Here is a 17,974-nt window from a genome sequence, read left to right as displayed (position 1 = left end):
ATCACAAATCACAATGAGAATTCCTCATAGAACAAAAAGAAAAAGCAATTTAATCTTAATCTCTAACCCAGCTGTGAGGGGAAAAAAAAAAATATTTTGCAAGCCAGACTTCCTTCCCAAGTATGTTTATAACACAAATATGATCACAGACTACAACACGAATATATTTTTTGAAATACAGAAAAAAAATGAGACTTCCACAACAATCTTAATGTACCAGAGACATCCTTTGGCCTACCATATTTGGTAACCTTACATTTATAATCAGAACAAACATCTTTCATAAAATTCTGCTTTCCCTTGCTTATAATTTTGCCAGTCTTTAACCTCCTGGGATGAAATTTGCATGTCAGACATGCCAACCTCATTTGTTTTGAAAATTCAAGCAAATGTTTCAACTATTTTCAGGAACAGACCCAATGCAGCGTTTTTTTCAAAGTTAGGAAGACTGATTTTTTACTTCAGAGAGCTGCAGTACCCCTTTCCCTGCCACCTTCTGGAAACTGCGATATTGTTTGGTATCATGGGTATTGTTATATTACATAATATACAACGCTGTCTTCATGAAAAATTGCCTCCATTTGGCCAAGAAATGATTTGGAAAACTTCAATTTGCACATTCACGATAGATACTTGTGTGTATGCGTAATACTGTATCTAGATTGTACTCCTACTAGAATTCCAAAATCGTACACCCAGGATTGTATGCAAAATTAAAACAAGATATTATGTTAGGAACTGGTAAATTTAAACTCAAGTAAAAACTTGTACTATTATTCCAAGATTTTCTAAAGCATTTTCCTTCTCCTTGACTTCATCTCATAAGGCCAAGCAGTCACTTGCACAAGCTGCTTCCACCCAAAACACCTGACCTAGCCATGTAGCAAAGCAAAAACTAAAATTTAAAAAATTCTGTGTAATTATAACGTTCTTTTACATTAGCAGCTCTTCAAAGTGAGAAGAAATACACCTTCTTAGGAACCAATGACCAAAATTCACTTACATGCTGCCTACGTTTTACAAGAGTCTACAATGTACAAATGAAAACTCAAAATATATTTGCCTGTGTCAAGCAGAAAGCAGTATATAGAGGTAAAAACACATCTTGAATATTTGCCTGAAGGGTGGACAGAAGATACAATAGACAAGAAGTTTTGCTCAGTCTCCTAACACTGTACAGCCTAAAGAAAATATAGAATAGATACACTGTCTTCAGGTGGAGACACTACAGTCTATTTTTCTCATACTTACTAACATCCAAATGTGCTTTTAGTTTATGTGCAGTATCACTGCTGACTTGCAAGAAAGAGCTTTTTAGGCAGTATTAGCTTTAAAAGGCAGTACTGCACAAAAAAAGCCAAGAGAAATCATTGCTGCACAATGAAGTAAGCTGAAACTCATGTTAAACGGGTAAGCACTAAAAACATTTTTGCAAATTGTTGCACAATGCCATAGGAAGTTTTGCTAATGACTACAGTTTAAAAATCTTTCTTTGCAAAGATTATCTTACAAAATTTCAGTGTACAGTATTACTAGCACATACTGAGCTAAAGTTGAATACCAAAATCAGCCAGCAATGACTGATCTCTATTTGGTATTTTTTGTTTGTCTGATAAACTTGCAAAACTGGGTAATGTATAATAGGTAATACACAATTATTAGTGCAAATTAACAAAGTCTTAGTGTATTCATTGCAGCAACCACAGGTGGGAAATCAAAGAAATTCAAACTGTCTATTTCTGGCAGACAATGCTGGGAATAAGGTAGACAATACTGCATGTTCACTGCAAGGAAAAAATAAGGGAAAGACAAACATCACTAAGAAGTATCTTAGAAAGTTTTAAAATAAAGACTAAGTCTTCCTTAATAATTCTCTCATAACACATACAAAAGAAATGAGCATTGCAAATGCAGATTATAGCCACCACTAGCAGCAAGAGGAACCTTTATCACCCAAAGAGGGCATAACAGAAACGTAACTGAAGCTAAACTGCTCATATTAACTGCAACAACCTAGCAAAAGCAAAACAGCGATGGTAAAGCAATTCAGCCGGGCAGCGCAGAGACGCTGCTGTACGGCCTGGGGGTTGTGCAGAAGTCAAGGGGCAGCTTTCCGCTCCTCGTTACATGGCAGCCTCTGCCAGGGTACGAAGTCCTCTGCAAATATGTGCAGCCTCAACCGAGACCAGGAAGCAAGCTGTGGAGATGCCATCCTCGTGCAAGGGTCTCTGGAATCCCAAGGTCCCCTTTTAAGAAAGTATTGACCTAGTACAGTAGTATCAGTGTACTTCGCATTCAGCTATCTGCAGCGTTCAAATAATGACTCATCATTACAACATAGACCGCTCTCACCAAAATCAAGTGACTTGAATACCGAGTTGCTCTGAAATGGAAAGAGGAAAGCAGAACCAGGGCTGGTAAAGATAAGAAGGGAAAAAGTATCCCCATGACTTATGATGAAAGAGTATTCCAGAAATGACTCTGCCCTCATAGGAACAGAGAGCTGGATTTAATGTCCTAGAAAGCCCTGAAGAGAATCTATTCCGAGGGATGAAACATGTTACTTAGTAAAAAATAAATTCTGCAAATGCCACCTTAAAATTGTTCTTTCTGCCAGCCATTAAAATGCATCATTATTGGAAGGCTTTTACCCAAGCCAACACTCCTGCTGGCAAAAACCAACCTCTTTCCAAGATACAACCTGCACTTACTCATGGCCAGCTTCTCTCTAACCTAGTACTAACTCTATTGTTAAGGCTAAATAACCACTCTCCGCCTCCCCAGTTATATTTTGATGTAACAGAGGCATTTCAAGGCGGGGCTCAGCTGGGAAACAGTTTATGCATGCAGATCAGTAGTGCTAGCCTTGGCTTTGCAGTGGTAATCCACTGGGGAATTCTGGCTGGTGCATGCATGGGGCAGGTGGAGCCCCTCCTTGCCAATTCACCTGCTTCACCCCAGCCCAACCTGGGAAGGAAGGTTCTGGGGAAAGGCCTCAAGTCAGAAGGAAAGGAATGAAGAAAAACAAGCGTATAAACCAGGGATAACAGGAGCGTCAGGGAGCCGTGCCTCCAAAACTGAAGAAATCAGGATGGCCAGTAAGAAGAGACTCATGGTATAATTATACTTGTGTCCAGAAAAATAACTGTGACTCAAAATACAAGAGCACTTGTGGAAAAACAAAAATAGCTGAGACTCTGCTTTCTTTACAGCACCACCAGATAGGGTAGGGGTTCTGAGGGAAAGGTAGCATTCACTTTACTGTGAATTAAGGATAGAATGAGCTCAAGCAAACAGAATCTAGCATGGTGTAATGGCAGCAGCTCTGCCCCCACAGGAAAAAAAAAAAAAATCCAACCCCAAAAGCACAGCTTTGTTTTCAGCCAGTGGTAAGGATCTGCCAACAGCCAGAAAGACCTGTAGGAGGCCTGTTGGCCCATGAGCCTTGTGGAAAGGGGAACAACCAACTCCCCACCTCAATTCGGAAGAGCAGGTTTCCTATGTTGAAATCCTCAACAAGCAGAACAGGGTCTGCTCTAACCTCTGCCCTGAAGCCATACAGCATCCTTCGGATTCATATATGCCTTGTACGCTTTTATGTACATGTGCACATGCATAGATTGTTATGTGATTTATATATAAGTGTTGGAGCCTGTTGTTTCAGTCCCACTTGAAGCTTCTGTCACCCTCTACAAGTTTTCAGGATGGAAAAGACATAATTCCCCTCTTCAAGGATAAGTATCCAGAGAACTACAGACTGGAGAGCCTCAACCCCACCCCAGGCAGGTGATGGAGCAAAGCCTCCTGGAAACCAGTTCCCAACACACGAAGGAGGACAAGGAGACAATGGGAGCAGTCAGCATGGATTTACAAAAGGGAAATCATGCCTGAGCAGCCCAAGAGCTTCCCTCGATGAGAGGACTGGCATGGTAGATGAGGGGAGCTCAGGGGACGCTGCTTGTCTTCACTTCAGCAAGGCTTTCTATGCCATCTCCCATAACACCCTCAGACAAACTGACGAAGCACAGCCTGGACAAGCAGGGACGAGGATGGAAAACTGGCTGAACAGCCCAGCTCAAAGGGTTGTGACAAGCAGCAAAGTCCAGCTGGATCTCAGTGACAGGGGGCAGAGCCCAGGGCTAATACTGTCCAGCATCTTCATTAGGGACTTGGACGATAGGACAGAGAGCACCCTCAGCATGCTTGCAGCCAACACAACATTGGGAGGAGTGGTGGATACAGCAGATGAGTGTGCTGCCAGTCAGAGGGATCTCAACAGGCTGCAGAAACAGGCTAGCAGAAACCTCAGGAAATTCAACAGAAAGGCAAAGTCCTTCATGTGTGGAGGAATCACCTCCTACTACAGGCACCAGTACAGACTGGGTTCCAACTGGGTGGAAAGAAGCTTTGTAGAGAATGACTGGAAGTCCTGCTGGACACTTGAGTTGAGCAGAAGCCAGCAATGTGCCCTTGTGACAAAGAAGGCCAACAGCATCCTGTGTTGCATCAAGAAGAGCAATCAGCACTGGTGAAACCACATCTGGAATATAATATTCCTAGAACAGTTGGGGTTCCAAGGCATGGCTGGAGATTGTCTAAGCTCCTATATAGGGTCACCTACAGCAGGCTGCTCCGGATCTCATCCAGTCAGGTTTTATTCACCTCCAGGGATGAAGATTACCTAACCTCCCTGGACAACCTGATCTAGTTTCTGATCACCCTTAAAATAAATAAATAAATTAAAAAAAAAAAAATTTCTTATGTTTAACTGGAATTTCCTGATTTTCAACGTGAGCCCATTGCCTCTTGTCCTGCCCCTGGGCAGCACTGAGAGCATTCCAGCTCCCTCAACTCTACTCCCTCATCAGACATCTATACCCAAGGATAAGACCCCCCTCCCTAAGCCCTCTCCTCTCCAGGCTGAACAGCCCCAGCTCTCCCAGCTCTTCCTCACATCTCAGGTGCTCCAGACCCTCAGGCATCTTTGTGACCTTTGCTGGACCCTCCATATCTCTCTTGTCCTGGGAGAAGCTCAGCCCTGGACCCAGCGCTCCAGATGTGCCTCACCAGGGCTGAGCAGAGGGGCAGGACCACCTCCCTCGACCTGCTGGCAGTGCTCTGAGCAGAGCCCAGGGTGCTGGGGGTACTTATCAGAGGTGCGCATGGCTGGCTCACAGCTGACTCGGTGCCACCAGGACCCCCAGGTCCTTCTCTGCAGAGCTGTACTGTGTCCAGTGCTGGGCTCTTCAATTTTGGGAGAGACCTGGACAGAATGAAGCAACTGCAGCAAGGGGCCACAAAGGTGGCTGACATAGGAGGAAAGGCTTGAGAGAGCCTGGGCTGTTCAGCCTGGAGAAGAGACAGCTCAGGAGGATCTGATCCATGTGCATAAATATCTGATGGAAGGGCGTACAGAAGATGGAGCCAGTCTCTTCTCAGTGGCACCCAGTGATAAGAGTCAATGGGCACAAACTGAAATACATTTAAACATAAGGAAAAGCTTTTTTCACTGTAAGAGTGATGAAACACGGGAACACCTTGCCCAGAGAGGTTGTGGTGTCTGCACTGGAGGTATACAGAACCAGACTGTGTAACCTGCTCTAGCTGACGCCGCTTTGAGCAATGGGTTGGTCTTGATTATCTCCAGATGTCTCTTCCAACTTCAACAATTCTGTAACTAAATGCTCCAACAAATATTGCAGTGGAGCCTACCACTATGAAGCGTTTTCCTGCTGAGAGTGGACACAAAACCATAGTGGGGCATAAAAAGATCTCATAAAAGTCAAGCACACTTTAAGAAACAAAGTTCAGCTTTCAGTATTCTAAAATAGTATGGAGAAGGCATGACAGCTCAAGAAAGCAAACAGCCTTCCCTACAGGCTGAAATACTGCTAAAGCAATCACCTCCTTCACAGCTTCAAAAGCATTGCTAAAATACTGCAATGCCTCTGGAGCTCAGAATGACCCCCATGGCTTTTAAACAATTCCAAAATATATACCCAGTACAATCCTAGCCTATGGAAGGAAAAGAAACACAAACCCCAAACCAGAAAATCTGCAAAACCCCAATCACCTCCAGAAACATTAAGTCCATTTCAGGCTACCTCACAGAATGGAGACACTCCTTGAGGGGTTCTAATTCATTCTTTGCCACAGACTTCATAGGCAGCTTTTAGGAGAACAGCCTCTGGGTCTCTGTTCCTTTCTTCAAAGCTTTGCCTACCATATCTACCTAGTCTGTCCTAGTTTGTGGATTATCATCTCTGCATTTCATACGTTTCTAGTCTAAGCGGTGCACTGCCAATCATTTTCTGCCTTCTATTTCTAGCTAGATGCAGTGTCACATTACATCTCATCTATATTAATGGCCAGCTGCTGCCAAAAGTAGTAGTCTGACCTCTTTCCACCACTCCATGTGCTTCTGCCACTTGTGCCAGGTCCAGCAATCGGGAAGCCGCAGCACGTGCTGGTTCAGCAAACCAATCTCAAAGCAAACTAACACTAGTTTTCCATCCTATCAGTGCGCCAAAGTACTTCATCTTGGGCCTTTGCAATTGCCAGACACGTTGCAAACAATCTAGAGCACGAGTTTGAAGCTAGACACGTGGAGAAGGGTGTGTGGCAGGAGATGAGGAGTAACCCTTTCAGCAACAATCTGTTAGCGTTACACATAAGGTGAAAGAGCATCCTATGATTAAAGTGTTGTTTCAAGACAATTACTGCAATTCTTGATTATTCAGTCCTATCTCCTTGCCTCCAAGTGATCACAACTCTGGCCAGGGTAGAACAGATGGTTTTGAGGGCATTTGCTTATGAAAATTTCCTGGCAGTTGTTAAAGATCATATGGCTACGTTGGTATCATTAGATCTTAAGTCCTAAGCTATGGTATGTCAATATAACAGCAGTTCCTGTGAAAAAGGATACCCCTGTTCTTCAGTGGCTTTTCATTTTCTGCTGCAGCAATTCACAGAGAAGTACAAAGCACTTTTTTGCCTCAAGGGCACTCATGGGAACAAAGAGCTGCTACCTATAAAAAGATAATGGTATCCAAGGCTCAGTAGAGAAAAACTATGGGATACTTACAATATACAGGCTGACACACTTAAATTGTTCTACGCGTAACACCATCAGAAAAGACAACAGTGAATGTCTGTTGTGGGTTCAAAAGAATGAAAAATCATTCATGAAGTCCTAACTCACGGACAACTAGGAAAAACTAAAGCAACCAAGGGAGTCCTGCTGTATGGATACACCGCTGAGCACATTTGTTGATGCTCCAGATGAGCAACTTGAAGGAAACACCACTTCTGAGATACAAAGAATATGAACCTTATGGTGAAGAGAAGAAGAAAAGACACTGAGCAACAAAACATCAGGCTTGGGTGGCACTACAAGAATCTGTCACTGTTTTTATTCCACGTGTATTTTTAGGAGTCTTGGGAAAGACATGCAGAATAGGTGTTTTCAGAAGGTCAGTGACACTTGCAGCAACAACTGAGCCAAAAAATCATATCAAATACATTCTCCAGTGTATGGATATGGGAATAAACAGAACTGAAGTTGACCAGTCTCTTTCAGACACCTTTGGACTGTCCAATGATGAACCTAGCAGACAGAAGAATACCTAGATCTACAGTGTTACTCTGATAACAAAAACTCACTGGACTTTGGGATGTTTGTTATTACTATGATTTGCGATGGAAGTTAAATGGTCAAAGTAAAACTGAACTGGCATCATGAGAGTTTATTTAATGCAAACAGCCTTCTGGAGACACCAGTTTTGCACAGTTTATTTTTGAACCCACTATTTCAGAAGCAGAGGTATGCTTCCAGGCAATGCCCATTTCTGCAGGCTGCCAGGAGATTTTCATGTCTTATTCCAATGCTTCATAGCTGCTTGGACTGGAACAGGACCCTCCAAAATGTGAAAGCCATGGAAGTAATGCAGTGACACTTCTCCTACAGCCTGCAAAAACACACCTGAACAGAACTGACAGGACACTACACAGTTTCTCTTCTACCTACAAAACTACTGTTGTAATTGCTGACATCTTCATGCTGTTTAATATAATCGATTAATAACGAAACATCTTAAAATTAGCAGTATCTGCAGTCTCTACAAGACAATGACAAATATACATCTTGTTCAAATTTACTCAGTTATCTTTAATAGCTCTTTAAGTGTTACATAAAACAGTTAAAACCTAAAATTAAATTTTGTCTATATTGATAGCAATAAGTCTGACAAATCCATCAAGTAGATGCTCAGGTCTTCTGAACTCTGCTACAGGAAAATACCGAAGTTAACCTCTGGGTTGCAGTGACTTGCTTTGGTAACATTTACGGCACAGAAAACTTTATATTAACTGCCAAACAAACCTTAAAATGCAGCAGTGTTACCTATTTTATAACACAAAGAATGAAGCATGAGCACCGCGTAGAGAATACACGTAATTACCTCACAAGTGATGTTGAAGCCACATACATGTATACTAAAGCTACATTTCACTAAGCAGACTAATTAAAAGTAAATTACTGATATGCAAGTAGTAATAGTGTTCTGTTCATAACATAATTCATATTTATTCCCAAAATGCAGATATACAGTTACATGAAAAATATTCAAAGACTGCATGGAAACTGAAGTTTCGAATACACAAGGTTTAGAAACTAACTTGCTCATCAGCTAAAAAATTTTGTAAGACCCATGCCTGAACTCTTGAAGTCTTAAGAACTGACTGTGGCAGCCATTTAATAAACTCTCCAGTGAGCTAAGCTGAATGATGGCCTGGAGAAAACGACTCATTAAAATGGCAAAGAACATCCTTTACTTGAGAGAGCACGTGTCCCTTTTCATAAACAGGTATTTCAGTGGAAAGCTTACTGTTCCAGCCTGTCCCTCTAACCTAAGTGTAAGCGAATGGTTTGCCTCATTTCAACTTGGGAAGAAAAGAGCAACATATTGAAGCAAGAAGGAAAAAAAAAAAAACCTGCTGCCTCTCATTTAATGGTTTTACATGTGAACACTTCTACAGTCAAAACTACAGTGAAATCCAAGCCCTTCTGCACATGAAATGGAAGCTTTTATATACATGGATTTTTTTTTTTAATTTGGTTGCTAAATGAGAAAATTATTTTATTTCCAGAACACAAAGGTCAAGTGCAACGTTTCAACTCGCAGATCTCAAACGTGTACATCTAAGCCTTGAAACTACCACCTTAGCAAAGGTCCCCGACTTGGCCATTCCCTTCCTAGACTTGATTCCACTTAAGAGTTTATAAAGTCGACTTTTTCCCCCCATGAGGGCAGCCAAGCATTAGAACAGGTTGCCCAGTCTCTTTCCTTGGAGGTTTTCAAGACCAGACTAGAGACAACCCTGAGCAAGCTGCTCAGACCTCAGAGCAGACCCTGCTGTGAGCAGAAGGTTGGACCAGAGACCTCCTGCGGTCCCTTCCACCCCAAATTACCTCATAATCCTGAATTTTGAGATTTTGCATGTAGCCCTGAAAAAGTACTTATTTGCTCACTTCCCTCCCCGCCTGCTTCTTCTGAGAAAAATATTGGGTAAGGTTTGGTTCTGTTTATTATTTCGTAATTAAAAAAAAAAAAAAAGAACTAAAAGAATTCAGCCTCAGTTTTTCTGGAGAAACTGCCTGATCAGAGTGCCTAACTGGCAAGAACCACAGGTTGGGTTTTAATGCAGCTGACTCAGTCCTGTATCAATCTGCCTAAACCTCTTCACCAGGAAAAGGCTGGAAAGGGGAAACAGATGATACACAGTATTTCACAGGCGATATTGTTAATGTGGTTCTTTCACACATTTGGTTTGCAACATGGCTCCCCAGATCTGCAGGGCACACCTGAGGGGAAGCAAACTGCAGCCTTTCTTAAGTCTTTTTAAGCCAAACTTAAAGTCTTAAGTCTTTCTGAAGCCAAACTTAAGCCTTTTTAAGTCAGTTTTGCCAGTGAAGTCACTGTACCACCTGGGGACATCTTCAATATTGTAAATACTAGTGAAAATTCTTAAGTAGAAAGGTATTTCAACTGCACCTCTAACAAAAGTAGCAGCTGCTACTTTAAAAAAAAAAAAAAAAAAAGCAGTGATTCAGGAGAACACCGAAGGCTGGCTGACGGATGTCAGGTGATGACTCTCCCTGGGGTGATTTCACTTTCTCCAGCCTGCTATCTGCTCCACACTTCTGTCAGAGGTTATCATGCCACAGCAGGAGCGCCCAAAGCGAATCTGTACGAACTTACAGGCTTCCAAAGAGTGACACTGTCATGCTTTCCTTTCTGCCACGCTTGCTGTAGAAGGAGCAGCCTCCAGCAAGAGGAAATAGCACCTTGAAAGTCCGGGGGGATGACACAGCAGGACAGATGGACGATGATGCCACAGGACTGTCAGGGCAGTTTCTGATCACCCCGTAGATCTCTGAACTAGAGGAACGAACCACCTCGCCAGCCTGAACACTCACACCCAAGGTGAGCACAAACCTCTGCAAGAAGTACTGAAGAGCAGACGCAGCTACATTTTTCAGGGCTCCCAGTCAAAAGAAGAGATAGCACACTTTAGGGTGGTAGAAGCAGCTTCTGTCCCATGGCTCATAACCACATTGCTCCTGAATCACCTGCTGAAGTCACACACTAACTTAACATATTTACAATAAAGCGGAACTGATTCCCATTCTCCTTCGAGCAGAGTAGATGACTGGAACCAAGAACCACCAGTTGTATCCCAGGGTAGTCATCCCTGCTCAAGACCCAATGTGCATAAATTTACCTAAAGGACCAAGTCATGAGGAAAAACTAGCTGAGCGTGATGCTATAGGCTGAGGAAGGCTGCTAGATGGAGGAAGCTGCAGCTAAAGGGGAATTATTGACAGGACATTGTGCTCACTAGAACTTCACCAAGAGAACTTCTGTTTTCAAGGAGGACCATCACAACAGCTACTCAGGATACCTTCTGTCTTATCTGAAGCACACACTTTCAACTGGCCGTTTTCTAACTATTTATTGTTCATCTCCATTACAAAGAACAGCATTGGCCTCAACTTATTGTAATCTCCTGAAGTTTCTTACTCAGAAAAATTGGAAGTCTACGGAGTGATCATATCGTACCATAGGATTTCAGATTAAATCAGATAGAGTCACAAGCCAAGCACCACAAGAAAACACTTTCTGATATGAATGGATTAGCAGTGAAATATTAATACAGACTGGGGCTTCTGGCCAGGAAAAAAAGCTCAAAAAGAAACTGAACTTTTCAACAATTCCACTATCTACCTAAAATCCCTCCGCTGTATTAGAAAGAACTCTAAGTCCCAAGCAGTAAGCCCACAAACGTCAATATTCTATCACACACACAAAAAGTCCACAAAACTCTTCTATTACAACAGAAAAAACCCCTCTTTTCCAAGATTAGAAAACCAGAATGCTAAATGCTATTGTTTTCCCTTCAATAGCTTGTTGGAAAAACCAAGGGAATATAATCAGTGACTATAACCAACCACTTCGGAGCCTATATTCTCACCAAGGAAGTGAGAAAACGGAATTCCCAGATCTACATTAGGTTCACAGATACCTCTTGGAAGTATTCTACAATAACTGCTCCAAAATGAAACAAACAAGCAAAAATTACAATTAGTTAAAGCTAAGATCAAATGAGGAAAAAAAAAATTAGTGCTCAACAGGATGGACTGATGTAAATCACTTATTTTAATCATGATTTAGATCAGTCAGCAAGAAACCTTGATTTAATCTATTTTGACCTTATTTTGTACCCAGGCATTACTCAAAAGCTCTGTCCTCCCTGACTGTTAAAACATCTCAATTTGCAAACACATTAGTGATCGTGTTAACTTTACTGCTGCTTCCTACAGGGGAGGCTATTACACATTTATGCATATTGCTTTAAAGTAATAGCATAGCTTAATAAAAATACAAAGATTAAGGATGTAAAAAAGGCTATTAGGAATAGTTATTGGATCATGTATTTCTTAAACATTCTGTCCTGAAGTTGTTTCAAGCTGCATATGAAATCTAGAATTCAGTTAAATTCACAAAGTTTAAAGCTCTTCAACTGAAAAGAAGCATAAAATTTAGAAAAAAGGAAAATTTTAGCAGACATTATGGATTTAAAGATGACTGATTAAAGCAATGCCACACAATGTTAATAAACTTATTTTCTGGTCAAAAGCAACTAAACTTTCAGAAATCCAAACAACATTAAAGTACACTCAAAGAAATCAGGCGGAGTCAGTTTAACTGTCCACTGATACCAGAAGAGAAGCAGTCCTGCTCCTCCTCCAAGACACGCATGCTCCGGCTTCTTCCCATGCTCGCCCAACACCTTAGGATGCCAATTCAAATTTTTAACCCCACAGAAATTCACTCTGCAGAAGGAAAAACTGAAGTTCTTATTCCAGCAGGTCAGAAAGCTGAATAACCTTACTGAGGGGCAAGAAACACGAGGAGCTGGCATGAAGGTGGTCAACCGCCTGCTCAAGAGCTGGGAGAAACAGGACGGTATTTTTCAGCAACAGTAAACGGTCAGAGCTGCACAAGACAAAGATACTGTGTGAGGAGAAACTGAGTCAATCTCATCGCTTGACGTGTTTGGAAGGAGGAATACGTCATCCTCCCGCTGATCCCCATGACTGGTTCTGCTGCCCCATGCCATCCCTTGCACCAGCGCTAGTCTCTGTTGGACCTTTCCATTAGCTGATACAACTGGTTACCCTGCAGGGAGCTTGTCACTTCTTTTCAAGCTAGCGAGCTGAAGCAACCCACAGTAGAAGTCCAGGGAAGCAGCACAGGAAGTGCTCCAGGGAAGCACAAAAGCAGCAGCAGGATCTCCCCTTTCAGGCAGCTAGGAGCTGTTAGACCACCTCACCTGTTGTCCACACCCCCCCAACCCATAATTAAAATCAGCTTGAAATTTAAACCAAGCTATGCCAACTAAAATCAGGGATACTATGTCCTTAACTCTCCCACCCCACCTCTGACCAAACATGATCACCCTCTTTCCCACACAGGGAGAATTCTTCAGCAAGTTAGTTAAAAAAAAAAAAACCAACCCAACACCACAAACCCTCGTCATTTTCCCATTAGGTTTGCCTGTTTAGTATCCTGGCAAGTGCCTGTAGCAACCTGACTGGTGCATCCTACCACAGAACAAAATAAAGTAACAGCAGGAATTCAGCACTTCTGGAAATTACAGTAGGTATTTAGCTGCCTATCTTTTCAACACAAAAGTCTGACCCCAGCTCCTCCAGTTTTTGGAATCGGAAGATCTCATTCTCGCATTTTATTCAAACATTATAATGGCTGAAGAAACAAAACACATTCTCTTTCAACTACTAATCAAGCTTTTCAGTCAAAAATCTTTTCTTCTCAACAGACATTGAAATATTCGTATTTGGAAAAAATACGTATGTCTCAGCATTCACTCCACCACAAAGACTAAATAAGCAGCTTAATGCACGATATGGTAATATTTGCAAAGCTTGAGCTCATCTTAAGTTGGAGATGTTTTCTTTCCAATTTATGACTAGAACAAGCTTCTAATGTGTTACAACATTAGGACTCAAACCAATCACGTGAGCATGCTTCAAAGTAAAATGAAACCCTAACACAGCTTATCAATCCCAAATCTAAAACCAGTTTAATGTATTCAAAATAATTTTTTTTTTAGTCTGTATTTTCTGTATTCAAACTGGCAAGCTTCTACAAAAGTGAAACAGCATTTTTTGTTAATTTAGTTTCACTTTCTGGACTCATTTACTTACTAACCAGGCTCAGAGCTCCTGTCCAAAGTGCCTTCCTGTCAAATTCAAAAAGTTTCATATTTGTATTGTTTATTTTTTGAGGTTTATGTCTCTAGCATTAAAGCCTGGCTGATTCTCTAGAACGTAGCATTTTAGGATCTTTCCTGACTGAAGGACGAGTTCCTGTGCATTCCTTCTTAAGAGTCAGCACAAGATTTGCCACTGGGGAGGGATGGGGAAGAGGGCAAGAGGCCCAACAGCAGCCCTACCTTCCGCCCACATTTTCAAACGCAGGCTGGTCCTAGGCCCCTTGTCTGCCGAGACAGGCAAGTCCTAGGGCTGCCTGAACGATCAGTCTTCCCTCGCTCGCTCTCAACATAGCATTATGCAGCGCATGACTTTCCTAACGCACCCCTCCTCCAGCATACCTAGCACACCACCACGTAGCGGCAGTTGTCTTCGGTTCCTCTAGGCAGACGGTTGATACCAGAGCTTCGGCGGCGATGCCGTGCTAAGGAGACTTCCCATCCTATCCCCTGTGTATTTCCCACATTGTGCTAGGAACCATATTCAGGACATTGCTCCTAGCTTAAATCACTGAAAGAAGATACTATTTTTTGCAATTCTGATTGTTTCCCATCCAGAACCCAGCGCAGCCACACAAACAGTTGTCTGCACAATTCAATGGCTGTGAACGAATGTCAGCCAAGCCTACATTGCTGCTGCCACCCCTGTGCCACTGAACTCATCCCACAGGTGATCAAAGCTTTCACAGCCCCTTCATGATGCTCCTGCCCCTTAACCTGAAATAAAGAAGCCAAAATAGGACAAAGAATTCATCTTAGCTTTTCTTCAAAAAAAAAGCAAAATGCTGAGGGGGAAAAAAACCCTCTTCCTTTCTTAGTAAAACATCCAGAGCAATACACAATAAAAGCCTTACCCGTTGGAACAATGTCCATAAAGTGAAAAACAAAACCTGCCTGACCTCCATACCCCACTGACTTTTTATTGCTCTTTGCAGCACGAATCCCCTACAACTCTGCATGCTATATAAGTACGTGACAATACAGAATAGGAAGTAATTCAGCGTACTGCCTGTGGCTCTTTAGCAATATGGCGAACTTCAGCTCCCACCAGAAGAGAGCTAGTGTGACTATTTCACAATAATGCTGTGTTTAATTAACAAAACTTACAAGCAATTGGTGAAACTTGAGACAAAGATCCTGAATACTGTGATGCCTAGGTCAGCATGAGCCCCCATATGTCTCTCCAACTTTACAGATGACAGGAGTTTAACAGCCACATTTTTTCAGCCAAGAAAAAATGTGACTCAGGGGTCAGACCTGTGATTCTCTGCCCCTCAAGACACAGAAAAAAAAAAAAAAAAACAGACAGGCAGATTCTTTTAACTTCTAAGATTAGATTAGTACATTTCGTACCAATAACAGGAAGAATGCTTCATTACAGTTTTCATTTGGGAGGGAAAGATAAAATAAATCTAAGTAAAAATTCACACATATTCAGAAATTTCAGGGGAAGAGGGAAGAAACCTCATCTTTAAAATACTCTAATCCTGATACCTCCAACCCCCCCAGTCTGGCTGGAAGAAACGCCTGTCCCACAGAAGAGATCTGGGGTTCTTTTAATAGCATGCCTTTCCAATAAGCATTTCCAATTCATTTGTCAACACTGTTCAAGCAGCAAATTACCTTAAGATTGGAATCTTACGACAATTTGAAGAAAACTTAATGAAATATCTATTCAACTGTCCTAACTTGCCTCCTAAGAAGCAAAAGAGCTGCTCCTCCAGATCCTATCAGGATGGATAAATCCACACCTCAATACTCAAACACATAACTCACTCTGTCTCCCACAGAAGAAAGGAGGTCAATAAGCCTTCTCCCATTTCCTGCAACTCCCCTCAATAGTTCTTCTACCTTTTTCAGGAGGAAGGTCTCCCTCCCAAGAGACTGGAAGGGCTGCCCCTCTATCTATAAAGGCAATTCCCCTTTCTCTTAACGACTACAAAAAGATATTTAAAGAAAATAAATATATGTTTTATCCTCGAGCAATGGTGCTCCGATCAAAGCCCAGGAGAAACGATTCTTTCACGCTGGGACAGAGACAGACGGCAGGAGCTGGCAAGAAGCGCATCCCTCTCCACCCTGAAGGGCTCACACTCCCCCATGTCACAGCAGGTAAGGCTACCCCCCCCTTTCTACCCCCCCCAGTGATGAACCCCGTCCCAAGGAAGGCACAGGCCCCACTCCACTGCCCTCTCCCCCACCCTCGCTGCTGAGGAGCAGGGCCCCGTCCCCCGCTGCGCCGAGGGCTCCTCTCCAGCATCCCCCCCGAGAGAGCTGCCGCCGGCAGAGCCTTGGCTCCCCGGCCCGCGGACAAGGCACAGACCCCTGCCCAGCGGCGACCACCTCCCGGTTCCGCCCTCGGGCGGGAGGCGCCGCTTCCAGGTCCCCAGCCCTCCCGCCCGGGCCGCGCTCGGGGCCCGCCCGCGCCCCGCCGCCACCGCCGAGGCGGGCCCGGCGCCCCGGCCCCCCCCCCCCTCCCCTCCCCTCCCCCGGGGCGAGGCTGCCCGTCCCGGGGCAGCAGGCCCCGGAGGGGAGCGGGCGGGGGCGCCGGGGCTGCGGGCGCGGGGCGGCGCCCCGGGGCCCGGCGCGGCCTCCCCCGCCCCACAACTAACTTGTGGGACGCTCCGCCCGGCCGCGGCCCCGCGCAACAAGTTCCCGGGCAGGCCCCCGCCCCGCCGCCGCGCTCTCACCTCCGCCATGTTCGCTGCGCGGGCGGGCCGGCGGGCGGCGGCGGGCGGGGGAGGGAGGACCGGGGAGGGGTCACATCGCCGCCGCGGCGGAGGAAGCAGCGCCGGCGGGTCACGGTCTGCGCGGCGGCGGGGGCCGGGGAGCGGCGGGAGGGGGCGGGCGGAGGGAGGGGGCACGCCACGCACTACGTCACCGCGCACAGCTCCACCGCCACCGCCCCCCCCGCGGCGCGCGGGAAGCCTGCCGGGCGCGTGCCGCCCCTCCCCGGCGCAGCGCGCTCCCCGCCTGTCACTCAGGGCGCAGGCCCCGCCCCCGCCCTGTCAGCGGTTGAGGCGGCCGGCCCGGCCCCGCTCCGCTCCGCTCCCCCCGCCCGCCCCGGCCCCTCACGGCCCCGGCAGCAACCGCGGCCATTTGCGCCTCGGCAGGCAGACGCCCCGTGCTGCACGTCGGTCTCGGTGCCGCTCCCTCCCAGGCTCCTGACCCGGCAGTCGTACTCACGCGGGGAGCCGCACAGGCGTGGAAGCTGCCTCACCGACGGAGCTTACAGCGAGGTCCTCAGGGAACAGCTCTTGACCCGCGCCCGGGGCTCCTGTGTGCGTGACACACTCTTGGGTGGGATAATACCAACAACGCTAGGTTGGTCCTACGTAAAGGAAAAAAAAAAAAAAGAAACAACGAAAAACAGACGTCCAGTCCTAATTCTGCCTCTTTTTCCCTAAAACCTTCCCCGGCTGTCTCACCTGCCCGGTTCGGTTCTGTCCTAGGGCTGCTACAAGGACACGCACAGTCCTGCAAGGCAAAGGGGAGAGCTCCTGATCCAGAAGTCTGGCATGACAATCGCTCTGAAAAGCGAGGACACTGCAGTCCGTTAAGCACTTTGGAAAAGCCTGTCTGCCCCCGCGCCTGGGGGAAAGCCTGCGTCTGCTCTTCCCCCTGCTCCAAGTCTCTGCCGGCCTGGGGCGGGGGGCTGAGCTGGGAGGCGGCCGCTCCCGCTCTTGCCCCTTTCAGAGGCGCTCAGATCACTGACGATCTGCAGTTCTCTCACCAGCCACTCCTCTGCCACCAGTTTTCCCAACGAAACGCATTTTAAATCCTCGAAAATGGTCCCCGTGGGGCGATGCTGAAAGCCAAGCACCCACGCATGCAACTTTGCTGACTCAAGCAAACGAGGGGAAAAAAAAAAAAACAAAACCAAACAAACAACGAACCAAACCCCTAAACCTCCCCCAAAAAGCCCAGACCTGCCCCGATCCCCGCCACCGGGGCCGAGTTTTACGGCGGGGCGGAGCGAGCTCCCGTCTCCCCGCGCCGCCGAGGACCTTTGTGCTTCAGTGACAAAGGGGGAGCGGGGGCTGCCGCGGCCCTGACGGCAGGGGAGGAGCCCCGGGCTGGGCAGGGGGCGGGCGCCCCGAGGCGCTGGGCGAGCGGAGCG

At 45.4% G+C, this 17,974-nt stretch overlaps 1 protein-coding gene across 6 annotated transcripts in view; it reads right to left on the bottom strand.

Moving 5' to 3' along the window:
• Positions 1-17,974, bottom strand: part of MIER1 (MIER1 transcriptional regulator) — a 43,918-nt gene extending 25,944 nt beyond the window's left edge. For 2 of the 6 annotated variants that reach the window (XM_075508946.1, XM_075508951.1), the window contains exon 1: positions 16,545-16,700. In XM_075508946.1, the coding sequence (XP_075365061.1) occupies positions 16,545-16,553 (9 nt within the window). In that variant the 5' untranslated portion in view covers positions 16,554-16,700. Of the gene's footprint in view, positions 1-14,196; positions 14,366-16,544; positions 16,701-17,040; positions 17,186-17,282; positions 17,332-17,587; positions 17,663-17,783 lie in introns of those variants that run through there. The other 4 variants (XM_075508950.1, XM_075508949.1, XM_075508952.1 and 1 more) reach the window with 4 other exon arrangements.

The sequence above is a fragment of the Mycteria americana genome, chromosome 7 (assembly GCF_035582795.1).
Source record: "Mycteria americana isolate JAX WOST 10 ecotype Jacksonville Zoo and Gardens chromosome 7, USCA_MyAme_1.0, whole genome shotgun sequence".
NCBI classification, from domain to species: Eukaryota; Metazoa; Chordata; class Aves; order Ciconiiformes; family Ciconiidae; genus Mycteria; species Mycteria americana.
The sequence above is the reverse complement of the archived record's forward strand: the minus strand, read 5'-3'. Positions and strand labels throughout refer to the sequence as shown.